Below are 19,625 nucleotides of genomic sequence, written 5' to 3'. Positions count from 1 at the left end.
TAGCATGTCGGAAAAGCAAACAAAATAACGGAAGGTTGCGGATGAGCACAGGCATTTCCAAGAAAAGTGGAAATTTGATTATTTTTTCACTTTCGTCAAAGGTAAAGCTGTATGCTTAATACGCTCAGAGAATGTGTCGACATTAAAAGAATATAACATAAAAAGGCATTACAATACAAAACATGAACAACAATATAAAAACTTAACAGGACAACTCCGGATAGATAAGTTTAATCAAATGGAGAAAAACTTGGGAAACCAACAGGCTATTTTTAAAAATCAAGCTATTTATCAAATACGGCAGTAAAGGCTAGTTTTGTTGTCAGTCAAATACTGGCAAAAAAATGAAACCCTTTGTGGATGGAGAGATGATAAAAGAATGTCTGACTGCTGTTGCAGAAATAGCATTTCCTGATAAAATAAATATTATTTCAAACATTAGTTTATCAAGATTCACCATTGCAAGGAGAATTGAAGACTTGTCCGAGAACGTAGCAACACCACTTCGTGAACGCATTGAAAAATTTGAATACTGTTCTTTGGCACTTGATGAGAGTTGCAATTTCTTTTTTTTTTTTTAACTCTTTCCGCCCTGTGGGCACTAAGAGGGCCTCTTTTAGTAGGCCCATTATGGGTTCGGCCAGGCCCACAATGGGGCGACTGGGTGGTGAGGGACGGGGCCCGACATATCCGAACGGACCACCCCCCGAAAAATTCCTGGGGATTTTTTCGACCCGTTCAGATTCGATCCCGGGTTCCCCAGAGCGGTAGGCTACCACTTTGACCGCTCGCCCATCCGGCCGCTTAAGAGTTGCGATATTAGCGATACAGCACAACTGGCTATATTTTTACATGGTATTGACACCAAATTTAATATTACCGAAGAATTGTGTTCACTGATTCCAATGCAAGGGACTACAACCGGCAAAGACCTGTACGACGAACTAAAGTCTGTGTTGGAAAATTTTTCAATTTCATTAGAAAAGATTATTGGTATATCGACAGATGGAGCACGGGCAATGTCAAGCATGGAGGTAGGAGTATCGGGAAGGCTATTTCAAGACATTAAGAAGGTCGCAGGAAGGGAAATATTCGTTAACCACTGCATCATTCACCAGGAAAATTTGTGTGCGAAAAGATTGAGTTTGCCAAATGTCACAGTACCAATAATTAAACTGATCAGTTTTATAAAGTCGCGCGCGTTAAATCACCGTGAATTTAAAGAATTCCCGAAAGATTTAGAAACTGAATATGGCGACGTGGTTTTTAATACCGAAGTACGTTGGCTTAGTAGAGGTGCAATGCTAAAAAGAGTATACAACTTAAAAAGCGAAATACAATTGTTCTTGGATATGAAGGGCTATGCCTTTCCTCATTTTGGTAATAAAGAATGGATGTGCGATTTTCGGTTTCTGATCGACATGACTCAGCATCTGAGTGATCTTAATGTGGAACTTCGAGGCAAAGGACAGTTTATTCACAATTTGTATGATAAAATTCAGGGCTTTGAGCGCAAATTAAAATTGTGGAAACAGCAACTTTTGCAGAATAATGTGTCTCACTTTCCACATTTAGAAAAAGAAAACGTTACTACTTCTCAAAAATACGCACAATATATAGACATTTTAATCAACGAATTTCAATTATGATTCCAAATGTTCAAAGCTGAGAAGACAGCGGTTTCCACGAAAATGTTTTCCTCGCCATTTAATATCGATGTGGATACAGTTCCCGAAGACTTTCAAATGGAAGTGATTGACATGCAGAATAATACCGATTTAAAAAATGTATTTTTCTCAGTAAACATCGAAAATTTTTATAAATCTTATGTGAGCCTTGAGAAATTTCCGCTTTTGACGAAAAATGCAAAGCAAATGATGTCTCTGTTCGGAAGTACGTATGTTTGCGAACAATTATTTTCAACCACGAAATTAATCAAAAATGACCACCGATTAAGACTGAGTGATGCACGATTAGAAAGCTGCGTACGTGTAGCTACCTCATCAATTCCGGCTGATATTGATCAGCTTGTATCGAAAAAACAGTGCCAAATTTCTCATTAAAAATTTCAAGTAAATTCGTTTTTCTGTTTTTTTCTTGTTTGTTTTTATTTTGCGTTAAAATTTGTATATGAAATCTTTACTTTTTTTTAAATTTTATAGTTTTTCATTCTAATGTTTATTATAAATAAAGTTTTGTAAATTATTAATAAGTGTTACTTTATGTGTGGCTTGCCAAAAAGTTTTAAAATTTAAATTGGCTCGTTGATTAAAAAGGTTGCTCACCCCTGATTTAAACAATTCGGCCTGTAGAGGCTTGCATAAAAGTTTACACTTGGGAATTTCCAGTTTTGTTGACAATTTTGTGTAAACCTTATTTTTAGTATTATTTTAGTCTGTTTTTTGAGTATTTGAAAAATCAGCCATGTACTAAAAGGCATAGAGAACTAGACTTAAATTTGCAGAGAAGTATAAAAACTGGACTGTGGATGATTGGAAATATGTAATTTTTCTCAGATGGAACAATAATTAATTGTTTAGGAAGTGTGGATGCAAATGATAGTAGGAAAATAAAAAAATCACATTTACAGTTTCATTTTGTGATACCAACTATAAAACCTGGTAGGGGTTTATTAAATTAATGATATATGGGATTGTATAATAGCATATGTGCTTGAAAATCTTGTATTCTAACAAGATTGATGACAGAATGGATTCTCAGTTACATTATGATATTTTAAAGGATGACTTGGTAGGTACTGTACATTACAGTTATATAAATTAAAACCAAAAATATTACTTTTTAACAGGATAGCAATCCTAAACGTTCTAAATGCACTAAAAAACCTTGCTTCAATGTTTACATATTGAATTTTTGGATTCGCTCCCTCAGTCCTCAGATTAAATCCAACTGAAAATTTGTGGGACAAATTCAGACATGTCTTAAATGATTTTCCTAATTCAATTAATAGTATTCATAAATTATGGAAAGAATTGAGGTAGTTTGGGAAAAAATAAATAAAGATTGCTGTCTAAAATTAATTGACAACATGCTTCAAAGAATTGGTGAGGTACTGAAGGCTAAAAATGACTACACACACTATTGAAGATTTGAACATTTTTTTTGTATTAGTATAGTAGAGATTGATACTCATGCCAAATATTGTATAGTATTGGACAGAGTTCACTGAGTTTGGCGTTACAAGTGCTTTTTATCGTAAGTATCAGATCAGTTCATAAGTTCATGCGTATTTTTATCTACAAAAAAGCAGCAAAAATTTTTAATTAAATTTTATTTCAATCTATAATGTAGTCACCATTATTTTGTACAATTTCTTGCCATCTTGATGGTAGCCTTTTAATCCCGTTTTTGTAAAATGATTTCGGTTTTGAATCAAAATATTCAGAAATAGCCTTTCTTACATTGTTCTCATCCTCAAAAGTTTTCCCTTTTAAAAAATTCTGCAAACTGCGAAAAAGATGATAATCACTGGGAGCAATATCTGGCGAATATGGTGGATGAAGTAAAATTTCCCAGTTGTAGCTTTCAAGTTTCTGTACAGTTATTTTTGCAGCGTGTGGTCTGGCATTGTTATGCTGCAAGAGAACCCGCTTTCTGTTCACTAACAATGGTCGATTTTTTTTCAATTTTTCATTTAAACGCTCTAATTGCTCACAATACATTTGAGCTGTAATTGTCTGATTAGGTTGTAACAGCTCAAAGTGAATTACACCTGACATATCCCACCAAACAGACAAAAGAATTTTTTTTTGGATGCAACCCACCTTTTGCAGTCGGTTTTGGCTGCTTGTCACGATCCATCCATTGTCTTTTTCTCATCACATTATTATAGAGGATCCATTTTTCGTCTCCGGTAACCAGCCTACCAAGAAAAGATTCTAAAGCAATACGGGATAAAAGAGACGCGCAAATGTTTACACGTTGTTGTCGGTTAGCTATCGACAGTTCGTGTGGTATCCGTTTTCCTAGCTTTGAAACTTTTCCGATTTGTTGTAGGTGTCTATGAACAGTTCCGTGGGATGAATTTAAACGTTCCACAATTTCGTCAACAGTTAAAGATGGTTCCGCTTCGACTAGTGCAGAGAGATCATCGTTATCAAAGTCGACGGGTCTTCCGGTACGAGCCTTATCCTCCACACTAAAATCATTGTTTCTAAATCTTTCAAACCACTTCTGCGCAGTCCTTGCACTAATTACAATTTGATTATGTACAGTATTTATTTTTTTGGCTGCATTTGTAGCATTCTCACCACTTAAAAATAAAAAGTATAAAACATGTCTTTTGTATTCGTCGGTTACTTCCATTTTAACGAAAATAAACAACTGAAATGTTCATAATTCTGAACAGTATTATATGAATGAGATCCAATTTAACACTTCGGTGTAAAAATTATCACATTAGACTGACATTTTTAACGGCAAAACAAGATTTTTCTCAAGGTCATAAAAATGTGCATGGACTTATGGACTGACCTGATACTTTTGACAAATTTATAATTGTCAAGTGAAAAAATATCAGGCGAAAAAATATTTTGAAGAATGAACAGTTGGAGAATTTATTATGATCATTGCAGATGAGTCTGTGTAGACTTGGTAATGGGGATAGGGGCATGAGTAGGTTATGCTGCTTAAAAATGTGGCAAATACATGTGGAAGGGGGTCCGAGGTATCGCAACCATGGTTGAACTACAGAAAATTCCCTCTTATTATATAGCGTGGTACTTGGAAATAGAGATATTCTTACCATGTTGAGCACATGCGTGAACTTAGCACGCAAGAAACCAGCAGTATGTACTGCCAAACTAATGTTGTTTAATTCAATATTAACCAGCACTTGCATTGATGATAGTAAGAAGGCCCTTCTAATGAGGGCAATGATGGTGGCATTGACATTGTGAAGACTGGAAAGCATCTGCTGGGATAATATGTGGCATCGTATTAGATTTGTGGTGAACTGAGAACTGTGGTCCTTCAGAAGATTTACGTATGCACAAATCTAAGAACGTTATTGCTGCATCATTCTCTTTCTCTCAAGTGAAGTTGATGGAAGGATATATGCTTGAGAGTTCTTGCATGAAGGAAAAAACGTCTCATCTGTATCCTCCCCGCTATGAGGATATCGTTATCATAACGCACGATATCCTAATAGCATGCATCCCACAGATGCACGCAACACTCCCACTCTCAACCTGCTCAATGTATGGGTCATTCTGTATAATTGGTTAAAATATTTATTTGCCTGATGACGATGATTATAAATTTGACAAAAATACTTGCGATAAAAAGCACTTATAACATTGAACTCAGTGAACTCGCTGTCCTACTATAAGGAAAATATTATTGTTCACATGCTAAACAATAGCTTTTCTGCGATGATTTTAGCATTTGTTAATATTTTAAAAATATTCTGGGGTTTTTGAGAATGTGTAAAGTGTTGTAACTAAATTTCTTATAAATTTTTATGCTTAATCTAATAGAAATGTTTGAGTCAATAAACTGATTATTGTAAGATTATGTGAACATTTTTTTGAGTCATTATATATGAAGTCTAATCAAAAAGTATCTGACCTGAGGTCAAAAAAAACACCTATGTATCTACTAGATATTAATCCCTTCTGAATCTAATACTCTTCTTCAAAATAGATATTTTCTAAGTTCACACAATTTTCCCAGCAATGGTTTCACTTGTTGGAAGCAGTTTTTCAGTCATTTATTGAGATCTCCATCAGGTGCTTCATTGTGTTAGTCTTGATCCTTTCTGTGTCCTGAAATCTCTTGCCTTTGAATGGCATCTTAAGTTTGGAAAAAAGCCAAAGTGGATTGGGCTATGTCTGGGAGTAAGGAAGCTACTGAAGGCATTTCTTACCATGTTTTGCAAGGGAATATCTGGATGAGATACAATCTGTGGGCTGGAGCATTGTCATGATGAATGAACTAGTCACGAGACTGCCAGAGCTTTAGTCTCTTGCACCTAACAGAATCTCATAGGTGACATAAAACAATCAAATAGTATTCTTTTTTTACAATTTTGTCCTGGAGAGGTGTATTCATGATGAACTACATCCTGATGATAGAAAAAAACACTCAATGTGACCTTCACATTGCACTATGATTGCTATGCCTTCTTTGCCCATAGATTTTTCACTGGGATGATTGTGCCTTTGTTTCAGCGTCATACCTGTAAAGCCAGGTCTCATCTGTAGTTATAATTGTGAAACTGGGATCTGTCACATTCTGCCATTTTCACTTTATCACTAATGTGATGATAATGACATAAACATGCAGTTATCACAGCTGCCTGATAGTATCTATGGGTTAAAATGGGCTTGTCAAAATTCAGGCACCTGCAATAGGGTCCAAGGTCACATGATGACATAATCTCCTCCTTAGCTTGTAAATACTTGCAAGGAAAAAAATAAGGTTGGATAACTTTTGATCAGATCTTGTACATTTGTGCTAAAAAAAAAAAAAGCATAATTGTTTGATTTGTAGATGAGAGTTCAGTTTGTTAGGTAAATTAAATACTTTGAGCGGACGTCATGCCAACTATTTTACTAACATAGAGAAATATTCACATGAAGAGATGTTAAAGAACATTAAAATAAACATTTTATTTTCCTGCGAGCGCTTTCAACATATTTAAAAATGTCGTCTTCAGGCAGAAATAGAATTCGAACAAACTTTTTTGAAAATTTTTAGAACAAAACAGCATTAGCCACATGGAACATAACAAGTTTAAAATAAGAGAACACAAAACATTATATTTAAAAGCGTATGTGTAACGTCGCCGCGCATGCGTCCTGCCGTGCAAAAACCACGAACGGCATTAGCCGTTTAGAACATAATGCAAAACTTGAACTTAAATTTGCGTAACATCAACGCTCGTGTTTAGAGCTCAGAGAACAGGAACGGCAATTAGTCATTTTTAACAAAAAAAGGTTAAAGATGATAAAGCTTACAGAAATGATTTAAATACATGTAACATCTTCGCACATGCACCTTACTGCACAAGGAAGGCATGGATATTGAAATGGATTTAATGCAGGTGTTTTATCCGTTTGTTTTAACTGGGGGAAAAATTGCATTTTTAGACTTTGATATCTCCAAGTCCCAGGGAGGCTTGATTTTCTCGGTACACCACAAATTTGGTAACATTCCCCCAATTATCTCCGCCACGTCCTTTCAGCCACGACAGTATGTTGATGCGGCCATAGCCCCTTTGGTCAGAAGGGCCTTTTTGGTGCCTTCCACGCAACTTTTTACCAACTTTGAGTTGGGTATCGTCCGCACAGTGGTACATGTAGCAGGTTATAGCACCACCAAATACAACTACATCCTTAACAAAGTTAAAAGATCTCTCTTCCCATCCACTACCTTATGTAATCCAAGAGACTGGAATATAGTCCGCCCCTCTCTGCCGTTCTGTGGCCGTGTTACAGCCTGGATTTGTCGTAGTTTTAGACAAAGTAATTTACTTTTAGCTATTACCTCTCACCCTAATCTGAGGATGTTTTTATGTAATGACCGGGATGTAATTTTGATTCTAGAAAAGTCTGGTGTATATTCCATTCCATTGGAAAACCCACTGTCGGGGGCACACACCCACTATATAGGGGCGACCACCAGGATGCTGTCCAGTCGTATAGCAGAACACCAACGTTCTGTCGCAGGGGGCAGTTGCGACACCGAGTTGTCCAAGTTGGTTGTACAGCATCACCACACCCCACTTTGGGACCGTGCGGTGATGCTCAAGTGCTGTGATGAAAGGAGATTGGTGTACATTTGGGAGGCCCTCTTCACCCCACTGCTGTCTCCTTGTAATTCTCCCACCCTTGAGTTGCCCGGCACTTGGATCAATCTGTACAAACGGATAAAACACCTGCATTAAATCCGTTTCAATATCCATGCCTTCCTTGTGCAGTAAGGCGCATGTGCAAAGATGTTATGTGTATTTAAATCATTTCTGTAGGCTTTATTATTTTTAATATTTTTTTGTTAAAAACGGCCAATTGCCATTCCTGTTCTCTGAGCTCTAAACGCATGCACGTCGATGTTATGCAAATTTAAGTTCAAGTTTTGCATTATGTTCTAAACGGCTAATGCCATTCGTGGTTTTTGCACGGCAGGCACATGCACGATGACGTTACGCATATGCTTTTAAATATAATGTTTTGTGTTCTCTTATTTTAAACTTGTTATGTTCCATGTGGCTAAGGCTGTTTTGTTCTAAAAATTTTCAAAAAAGTTTGTTCGAATTCTATTTCTGCCTGAAGACGACGTTTTTAAATATGTTGAAAGCGCTCGCAGGAAAATAAAACGTTTATTTTAATGTTCTTTAATGCCTCTTTATGTGAATATTTCTCTATGTTAGTAGAGTTCAGTTTTGTCCTCTTGTCAGAAGGTTTCTTGTCAGATAAGAATCTGGAGAGGGTAGGGAACCAGATATAATCTCACAAACATTGTAGAAAGAGAGAGATCAATTTCAGTGTTATATCACAGTCTGGAGTGGCATTATGCAAAATGGCCATACCAAGCTTTGTTTTTGCGCAAGGGGATGACATTACTGCAAAAAGATAGAGACCAGGTTTTGGAATTTTACATGAGAATTTTCAGGGATGCCATGGGTGTAAATTTTATTTTTGTGGACAATAACACTGGCGCACACAAAACTACACTTATCGAGGACTTGCTTGATAGTGAACATACTTGTTGTACAGAATGGCCAGCAATATCTCTTGATCTAAATATCATAGAATAGCATTTCTCAAATTGTGGGTTGTGACCCAATATTGAGTTGCGTGAAAATTTTAATGGTTTGCGAAACGATACTGCCTTCCTCAGTAATACTTGTAATACTGAATTATTCTCTAAAATCCAAGAGCAATAGATGCATCTGTTAAGTACTGAAAATTTTTAACTTTTTTCTTTACTGTTGTCATTGTCATTTAGTAATGAAATTAAGATTATAGAATGTGGGTATACGAAATTGATTTTTTCTTTCTATTTTGAATAACATGAAAATAGATATTTTATGCAAGGTTGTAGTCACAAAGCCTTTAAAGTTGCAGTGGTTTGGAAAATATTTCCATGTTTATTCAAATGTTTAGGTCTGTCATACATAATAAATTGTAAAAAAATAAATAACAGATGAATTTTGGCACAAGTGGATCAATAAATATTGTAAAAATTTATTCTTTTTGTGTATATACAAAATGAAATGGACAAAATCATCTTACAATCTGAAAAGTATATTTTAAAAAAGGGTTTATTAAGTTTATAAAAAAAATTGTAATATTTTTCAAAGTAAAGTACATTCCTGAATGATTTTGAAACAGTGTGTTTTATTTACAATCATCAGTCTTACATTTTTTAATAGTTACATTTCAATAGTAAAAACTGAAATTAAAGTAAGTTATTTGTTACAAGTCTTCCAAATTTGGCCCAAATCGCTCTTAATAGAAATGTATTCAATGTTACATTTTACACACACAAGTTTTATAAAAAATTCATAAGTTTATTTCATTATATAATATACAGTGATTCCAATTTACCAGGATTCAAAAAATTTTTATAATAAACATTTGGGTAGTGAAACTATAACGAACAAATATATTAGGTCACGTGACCAAAAAGTTTGAGAAACGTTGTCATAGAACATATGTGGAATTCCATAGGAAACAAGTTGCATCCCTTTATCCTCCGCCAAGAACATTCGATAAGTTCTGAGATGCTCTTGTTCGAGAATGGACTTTCTCGCAAAAGAATTGATAAATGACATTATAACTGGCAAGAGCAATCGCCTTGCTGTGTGCATGCATGCAAAAGGCGATCCACATGCCATTTAAAGATAACATTGCTTTGAGTTAATAAAAAGCGTTAATTTTTGTGTTAAAAAGAAACAATGATTATTATTAATATAATTAATAAATATGAATAAAATAACAATTTAAAAATAAATTGAAATATATACTGTTAATTATTGTCTTTTAGTGCAAGAAGAAACTTTTTCAGCGAGAGAAATTAACGGTACATAATTATAAAGTGAACAGGGGACTTGCCAAAGCGTGTCGAAACGACATCAAGATGTATCGATGTCGTGAGCAGACGTCAGAAAAGAGAGACATTCGACTAGCACAAATTCTACTTTGTTTAGAAAATGCTGTAAAAAAAGGTTTGCATTAATTTTTATATGTATTTTTTTATGACATAAACTAGAATGTAATTAATTCTGCATGTCTAAATATAATTAATGGAATAATTTTATTTATTGCATCAAAAATAATTTTATACTATTTACATTCAGTTAAAGAAGAATATATAAAAGGCTAGATGCTTTCTGTATAAGAGTATATAGAGAACAAATGTTATTGTTAGGGCCCAGATTTATATATAACATGCTTTTCTTGCCAATATGTAGAAAAGTCAAACTTTGATATTTGACTTTCCCATTAATTTTTGAAGTGAATTCTGCTAATTTTTTGTTACATATTTATTCATATTTTTTATTATTTCTGGCATGTCAACTGCATTAGGGTGTCTGATTGGCAATTATTAACTGCACTTAAATAAAACTCATACCTTGAAACAAGAAACCTTTAAAATGCAGCCTTTTTATTCACTTTTCCAAACGTTTTCAGCCATTTTGAATGGCCTTCCTCGGGAACAGAAAAATCGAATGATTCTCTGAATGAATCTTTCGATTTTTCTGTCAGACAGACCTAGTTTGCCTTGTAAAAAGTTTGCCTAATCTGAAACACTAATTGATAATTTAAGTGTTCCTTCACATTTGAGTTTTTTAAGCTTAACAAACATTTATTCAAAATGTTTTATATTTAATAAATTTAAATATAGCAATTGTCATACTTCTCATATAATATACAATGCGAACAGTTTTATTTGGTGCCCTGCCTATTGGAACGTAATGCTAAAAAGTTCCTTTTTGTGTAAGTTGTGATTATGGATAAAAAAATTTTCAAATGAAACTTATTACAGGTGGAAAAATAAATTTCTGCCAGCCATGCCAAAAAATGTATGTAACTTATTATAATAGAAACGATAAACATTTATTAATGTTACAATTTGCTTCGTTACAATGTAAATACCATGTTAATAAGAAAAACACACCTTTAAAAATCCAGCAAATAACTTTACTAATAAAAACATTTTTGAACGGTTTTACCGATCTTCCTCAGTTAAGATGAAATAGATTGTTTTTCTTATTGACTATTTTTATCCAGTTGAAAGAAAATATATTGCTATACCATGGTAATGTTGTAATACCTAATCTGATGGCTGCTTGGTGCTCTTTTCAATTTTTTCGAGTATTTGTTTTGTTTCTTCTGTATAAAACAGTAATACCTTGGTTTTTATCGATGCCAGTTATTGTCGATTTTGGTTTTCGTCGAATTTTTTTTGATAAATTGTCTCGGTTTTCGTCGGTTCCCTTGGATTTTGTTGGCCATACCTTGTTGCTAATTTTGTGAAATCATACTTTTTCCTGCCCAGTGTGGCATTGTTTCTTGTTGTGTGAGCATTAATTCATGTGTCTATTCAAACAATGGGCATATTCAAAATCTTAGCGTGCAGCCAGCACCTCTAGAATGGAGGTCAGCAACCTTTTCTGGATGGCGGGCCATTTTCAAAAAAAAATATTTTTAAGTGGGCCACACGGTCAGATGTTTTGTAACGTAGTATGTAGCTTAAGTAGGTTTTTTAAAATCAAATATAAATATTATTTAAAAAAATAAAAAATAAAATAAAAATTAGTAACAATTTTATTTACATGCTGTAATAACATCGGAGAACAAAAAAGTGACAATTCCTAAAAAAGAAAATTTATTTTATTCAAATAAAAATAACATTAAAATTTAATGCAATTTTTGTTCTTGAATGTTTTTCGATAATTCATTTATGTCGGGTTGGGTTTGAGAAACTGAAATCCTCAAAATGTTTTGCAAATTTTCATTGGTCAATCTCATTCTATATTTCAATTTTATGGAATTCATTCTTGAAAAAGTTTGTTTGCATAAATAAGTGCTCGAAAAAATGCAAATCATTGATTTTGCAAAATTTAAATTAAGAAACTTATTTTCTGGTAGATCTGAATAGAAAGAAATTAAATTATTTTTATATACTGTGTTTGATTGTAAATCAATTAACTTTAGTTGTAAATTGGTGCTTTTAAAATATCAAATTTAATAGGATTTTCAAATATTAATATATCAATTTCTTTTGCATAAAAATCTTGAAAGTAATAAAGAAAACTTTCGTCCAATAATTTTAATGAATCAATATAAATATTATTTGAAGGACACTGTTTGTCATTGTTTATTAAAAAACATTTGCAAAGTAGGAAAATGACAATAATTATTCTTTTCAAGTTGAGAAATAAACAATCTTATTTTAAGTTAAAAACTTTTAATTTTTGTAAATAACTCATTGATTAACTTTCTTTTGCCTTGCAATATTACAGGGTGCAGCAGAAAGAACGTTCTGATTTGGCAGAAGCGTTGCTTTGCTCATAATAGGGGTACAACAGTTGGCATGGTCTCTCTTTATCTGTTTGTGCATGCCATTTGTAGTTACCGTCATGGTGCGGAGCGGAGAGCATCGTACTTTTGTTGTTGAAGAGTTTGTTACAAACGTTGAATCTGTGATAACGATGCAACGGGCCTTCTGAATACTCTTTTGGCTCGGGCGTCATGATCCGGTTCCGGCTGCACCAACAGTTTGTCGTTGGGTTTCAAATTTTAGACGAACAGGTTCCGCTTTAAAAAGAAAGAGTCCTGGCTGCCCTAGAAGCGTAACAAGACCAGAAGATGTGGAAATTGCTAGAGCTTCCATACAGCAGTCTCCCAAGTGATCTGCATGCAAACACGCTGTAAAGTACTATTTTTACTGGCCGCAGTTAGTGTCGGGAAACCGACACTAACTGCGGCCGGTAAAACTTCCGTTAACTTAACGGGTACTTTACGCGGATTCGAGATTAGTTTGCCAGGCCTGGGCTTTTACGTGTGCACCGAAAAAATTAGTAAGAATAACGACAAATATCAAGTCAAAGCAAAAGTTTCAAATATATTTAATTAGTAAATCGAATTAACTATGTACAATTGTCTATAATCCAAAACAAAATTTATTAACAAAAATCAACAAGTCAACCCGACAATAAAACTCAGCCACTTAGCTTAACTTAATCTTAATTCCCCTTTGAAAATTTGACAAATCAAATACTTAAGAACTATGAACAAAATCTCTTACGAACTAAACGTCTATCCGTCACCTCACTATACTAGGAACCTGTTTTCTCAATCCTTTCGCTATCGTCAAATCGAATTCTTTGTGAAACACCTTGGATTGTCTAATTCTCAATCTGGACTTCGCCTCGAATCTTTCACTCAGTAGTACACCTTGACCAGGAATCACCTCGATCGTCTTCGGTTAGCGTGCTGGTTTTATGCTGTGAGGTGACGTCACAATTCAGCTAGGTTACTCCCCTTATTTACATACTTAATTTTCTAACATCAAATTTCTTTCTGGCAGCTTCAATTCTCCGACAAAATCTTATAAACCGTTTACAAAGCATTTAGCACAATTTTCTGGGATGTTTTATGATGGTTTAGTAAGTATTTCTTTTCTAGTGAGTGTGGGGATTCCCCCTCCATTTTTTTTTCTGCGGACTGTTCATTTCCACTGGGCAGCGCAAGTGCGCGTGATTTTTCCTACGGCGCTCGTTCTTTCGTGAGTTGGTTTATTATCTTCTTTTTTGGTTACTAAGAGAGTGGTGGGGAACCTTCGTCCTAACTAAACATAAGCCCCAAACAAAAATATAATAAAACGAAAAATAATAATAAAATAAAAATAACGCTCGAACTCAGTTCCTTACACCGTAGCTGCATTAAACATGTCTGATCGAAGTCTCTGCAGACTTTTACACAGCTCGCTCCACATGCATCCCTACAAAATAATGGTCGTTCGGGAGTTGAATGATAGGGACTATGCAATCTGTAAAATTTTGTGTCAGGATATTCTGCAGAGCATTCCCCTAACAGCGGTACTGATCTTTAGTGACGAAGCCCATTTTCATTTATTGGGGAATGTCAACAAACAGAACTTTAGGTACTGGTCTGACAGTAATCTTCGAGAACTCCACCAGCGACCACTCCATAGTCTGAAAGTTACGGTTTGGTGTGCCTTAGGTGATTTCGGTGTGTGGGGTCCTTATTTCTTTGAAGAGGGCGGTGTTACAGTGACAGTAACGTCAGAGCACTATTGTCAATTGCTTGAAAATTTTCTTTGTCCATTAGTTAATGGTTTACTCAACGATCATGATTCGGAAGATGTATGGTTTTGGCAAGATGGCGCCATGTCGCATACCTCTAGAAGGTCACTTGGAATTCTCAGAAACTTGTTTCTTGGCCATCTTCTCTCTTTATGAGGTGATATTGGTTGGCCACTGCATTTGCCAGATTTGACCCCATGTGATTTTTTTCTGTGGGGCTATCTCAAATCAAAAGTGTACCAACACTGACCAACAAATTTGCAAGAACTCAAGGCAGCAATTACACAAGAAATCAAGGTGATTCCGCTGGACATGGTCCACAGATCAATGCAAAATTTCCGAAAAAGACTTCAAAACTGCATCGACATTGACGGTCGCCATTTAACTGATGTACTCTTCAAAACCTAATGGATGACAATGGCATACTGTGTACTTATCATGTATAAAAGATTTTTTTCTCTATCTTGCTTTGTATTTTTTTTTATTTTGTCATTCCAAATCAGAACGTTCTTTCTGCCGCACCCTGTATATTTAATTTATTGAAGTAAGTTGTAATGTCAACAAGAAAAGCTAACTCGCTTATCCATTTAAAATTTGATAATTCTGGTATATTGTTTTCTTTTTCTGTCAAAAACATTTCAATCTCGTCTCTCAACTTGAAAAATCTTTTTAAAACTTTCCCACGACTAAGCCATTTTACTTCAGAAAAGTATGCAATATCTTCATATTCTGTATCTATTTCGTTTAAGAATTCTTGAAATGTTCGACGGTTCCTCCCATTCTTGCGAATATAATTGACGGATGTTACTACAATATTGATAACATTTTCCAAATTTACAACTTTTGCACAAAGAGTATGTTGATGGATAATACAATGAATTTGTAGAGGAGGCTGTTTAATATTCAATTCTTTAAATATTTTATTAATCGATCCTATTAAACCAGTATTGTGACCTGTTATGTTTTTTGCACCATCACATTTCTTAAATTTTTCCACTTGAGATCGTACATACTGAAAACATCTAATAGTTGCAAAAATACATCTTCACCTTTTGTCTTACCACGAAGACTTTTTAATGTAGCAAGTTCTTCTGTTACACAAAATACTGTAGTTTATCAATTCCATGGATAAAAGTCAGCGGTTGAACGGTGCTAGTTATATCGTTGCTTTCATCAAGTGCTATGAAAAATACTCAAATTGTGAAGATTTTTCTTTTAATTTATTAAACATATTAGATGATATATTTTCAATTTGTCGAACTACTGTATGTGCAGACAAACTAATATCTTCAAAATTTTTAATTTTATCCAGACAAATTTTGTTAACAGCAGCTAAAATACGTTTTTTAATGAACTCTCCATCCGTAAATGGTTCGCTATGCTCGACAATTAATTTCGAAATACGTAAACTTGTTCTGAACAATGCCGAATTTTGTTCGTTACATTTTTTAAAAATATTTTGTTGTGCTTCTAATGATTTTAGCAATGAATCAATTTTATTTCGTCTGAATTGAGATTTAAATTTATCATATTCAATTTTATGTTTCGTGTCATAGTGACGATGCAAATTAAATTCTTTAAATACACTTAGATTCTTTGCAAATTAAGCATAGTGCTTTATTGTAAATATTAGTAAAAAATAATCAAAAGTCCACTTTTTATTAAATTTGCAGTTTTCCTCATTAATTTTTTTTCTTTTTGGCATTTTACTATGATAAAATATAAATAATTTTATTAATAAAATGAAAATAACTTACATATTTTTAATTACAAATTTGCCTATATAAAATAATGAAATTGCATAAACCAGCTACCTATTACAAAGAAACATCACTTGCTTGTGAACGTGAATATGTTACACCAGGCCTGTGTTACACTGATGATAATTTCCTGATTTATTTAGTAAAAATTTTTTCCCATGCTTTTTTTGGTCCCCCGTATTTTACTAGCATGAAAATCGAAAATTTTGTGTTATATTTGAACAGATGAGGTAAGTTAGCTCTCCTACGGCTTCATACCGATATTCCCCTGAATTGTACACGAGAACGTCCTGGGAAAGCTGATAGCAGCTGTTCTCAAAGGCAAGGCAGCATGAGTGTATCTCAGTATGTATGGTACACACTTGACCTTGCTTACCACATCTTGGGAATTTAAAAAAATATTATCAATAAAAACTTTTATTACTTTTTGTTACTTTTTATTATTAAAAAAAAATAATAATACAATCAATATATTTCATAATATAACAAATAATAATAATATAATAAAAAATAAAAAAGCCTTCCTAATTTTTACTTTACCATATAAAAGTTATATTGCTTGGTGGGCCGCACAAAAACTTGCAATGGGCCGCACGTTGCCGACCCCTTGCTCTAGAAAATGCCAGCAGTTGGATCACTTCCGGCAGCATCTCACTGGATTGATGTTGAGATTTTGAATATGCCCGATTTCATTGCTTTTCTTTCCTTATAGTGCCACTATGGGGAATGCCATGTTAAATGTTCATTTATTCTTTACATTAATATTTTATATTCATTTTATATTAATTCCTTATTGTTTTCAGTATTAAATACTATTTTTATTCTTTATAAAATGTGTTTTTGGTATGTATTTTGGAGTATCTAAAATGAATTAATTGGATCTATATTGATTCATATGGAAATAATTGCCTCGGTTTTCGTCGGTTTTTGATTTCACCGATTGTTTTCGGATGGATTAATTATGAAAACCGAGGTATCACTGTACTTAATTTTATTTTCACAAGTACCGTTAGGAGTTGAGTCTGAATTTTACTTTTATTTTTGGGGTTTTTATTTAATTTTCATTATTTATTTATTTATTTTTAGGTCGTTTTATTTTATTAAAGGATAAAAGCTTCACATTTAACCAAAAATTAAAAATTTAAATTTGAAAGTAATAGTCTTACCATGACTGACACTTATCTCCTATGTCATCAATCTACTAAGGCATCTTGGATTGAGTGATTTCTGAATAGGAATTAAAGAATTATCTCTTAATCTCAATTGTGACTGATTTTTAAAAATTATAAGTAAATTCTTTGAGAAGATTGGTAAAGCTGCATATTTGAAAGATTGCAAAGAAAAAATAAATAACATTTGTTAGTATAAATATGTAAATGAGTTGGAGTGGCACGGCTGTTTGTTATGTCACACCAGGGAACATGAGACCCAACAAGACTGAAGAAAGACGAGGTGAAAGTCCCGAGTGTGTGATTTGGCAAGCATGTTTTTGAGACAACTTTTTTCCTTTTGGTGTGACGGTTGGGTGGGTTAGTTGTAGGACTTTTTTATAAATTTGGTAAATATTCATATTTGGTGGATTTTTGTGGAAATAGATCTAATATCTAAGTTAAATTTAAGTTCCCAAGTGTTGAGAAAGTTTTTGTATATACAGGTATATCTCGCCTTACGTCTGTAATTGGTTCCAGGAGAGGCGACGTAAGTCGAGTTTTCTTGTGTAGTTACGACGTAAGTCGAAACTATGGTGGAAAACGCCAATAACGAGCACTTAAAGACCGCTAAATAAGAAGACAATACAGAAACACAATGTTTTCGTGTTTCGTTCTCTAGGATTTATGATGATTATATTAACATTTACTGTAAATGTACATATTTTAATATGATTTTATGTGCTTTTAATGCTTTTCTAGTCATATTACGACTTCGATATTTGTGGCGGACGGATGTAAAGTCGAATAAAATGACTTAAATTTGATTATTTTTCCATATACTTTTTTGACAAATGACGTATAATCGAGAACGATGTAACTCGAAACAATGTAACTCGAGGTATACCTGTACTTGTTTTTGGTTTTGATTAGATAAAGTATTGTTGAATTTTTTAACTTGTACAGTTCATTGTGTTCTAACTTATTTTATATTTATTACTATTAACTATTGTACAGTACATAGTCAGTCATAGAATAATAATAAATTTAATTCTTTTGATGTATAGCAAAGTCTTTATTTTGAAAAATATTTTGCTAACATTTCTAGTGTTATGTTTGAACAAATTCATTCATGTTTTTGTCTGTTTAAAAGTCCAGGCCTAGTACCAACAGCCCCTCGTTTTCGTTTTGCTTATGTAATGTCATAAGTTAGAATTTCCGGGCTTCGAAAAAATTAGATGTTACAGTATGAAATATCTTGTAAACTACTCCAGCTGCAGCACATGACTAACAAAAAACATTAGATTTGTTTTAGCCGTTTTGTTCTATATCGTTTGTACCTGATGATGTCTATTTCATATAGACGAAAACATTAGTAAATTTTTCTTTTCATACTGCTGGTTTTGGTTTTGTGCATGGTGGATTTATACAAACCTAGTTTTGGAGATGTACTACTCCAGCTGTTTTAAGTTTCTTTTTTTTTTTCATATAATCTTGATACTTTAATGGTCGAGAGAGAGAGAGTTTACAAGAAACCACGAATTGATATATATATATATATATATACCTTGGATGCACTAAATTGTGCAGACTTTCGGATCGACAATTTGAGTTTGTTCTCTTGGTTGTTCAGTGGAGACGGAATCCAGGAGCTGTTGAAATTTTCCAATTCTTGGATGGCGGTCGAGGAAGCGAGGGAGAATGGGACGATCTAATTATCCGAGGAGTTCGACGGTGTTCTCTAAAGAAACACAGGGAATGAAGTTCCTGGTAGCCTGGACGATGATAAACCTTTTTGGGGCACTTTTGTTGATGCATTTGCAAACTCTCGACGACCGCTTGTCCTCGAGTCACTTCTTTTTATACTCCAAATCACGTTACCCTTTTTCACCAATCGTGAATTTTAGTGATTAGTTTCCAGTGACACGTTCAATGAGTTCCCTGGGAAAGGAAACGACTCCAGAGAGAGAGATTTGATCATCCTGCAGTAATAAAATTGGAAAAACTTTCGAAAGGTGGAAAAATGGAATTTTCTTCAAATTTTCGTCAGGTCTGACCCTCACATTACCTCGGCCTTTTTAAAATCGCACTTGTTCTTAAAAGTGCAAGTTTGATTTTCACTTTGTTTTCTTGTGGGAGGTCTTCAATTACAATGAAATTCTCTCTCTCTCTCTCTCTCTCTCTCTCTCTCTGTCTCTCTTTTTTTAATGTGTTCTGTTAATGTATTAGTTACTAGTGATCTAAGTTAGATCACTAGTAACTAATACGCATAACAGTGCATGCCTGTCACAGCAGAATTCAATTTTTTTGGTTTGAAAGCTCCTGTTCTATTTTTGAGTGTTCCATTTCCACCCAAAGAAGAACTTCATACAGTTCGAAAACATTTGTGAAACAATTTTTGCAAGATACACACCGGTA

At 33.8% G+C, this 19,625-nt stretch overlaps 1 protein-coding gene across 1 annotated transcript in view; it reads left to right on the top strand.

The window, feature by feature from the left end:
- Positions 1–19,625, top strand: part of Glg1 (golgi glycoprotein 1) — a 171,409-nt gene that overhangs the window by 29,314 nt on the left and 122,470 nt on the right. Inside the window, exon 6 of the mRNA XM_067289283.1 lies at positions 10,012–10,192. Coding sequence (XP_067145384.1) covers positions 10,012–10,192 — 181 coding nt within the window. The remainder of the gene's footprint in view (positions 1–10,011; positions 10,193–19,625) is intronic.

The sequence above is a fragment of the Centruroides vittatus genome, unplaced genomic scaffold (genome assembly GCF_030686945.1).
Source record: "Centruroides vittatus isolate TY-2023 unplaced genomic scaffold, ASM3068694v2 contig_1343, whole genome shotgun sequence".
NCBI classification, from domain to species: Eukaryota; Metazoa; Arthropoda; class Arachnida; order Scorpiones; family Buthidae; genus Centruroides; species Centruroides vittatus.
The sequence above is the reverse complement of the archived record's forward strand: the minus strand, read 5'-3'. Positions and strand labels throughout refer to the sequence as shown.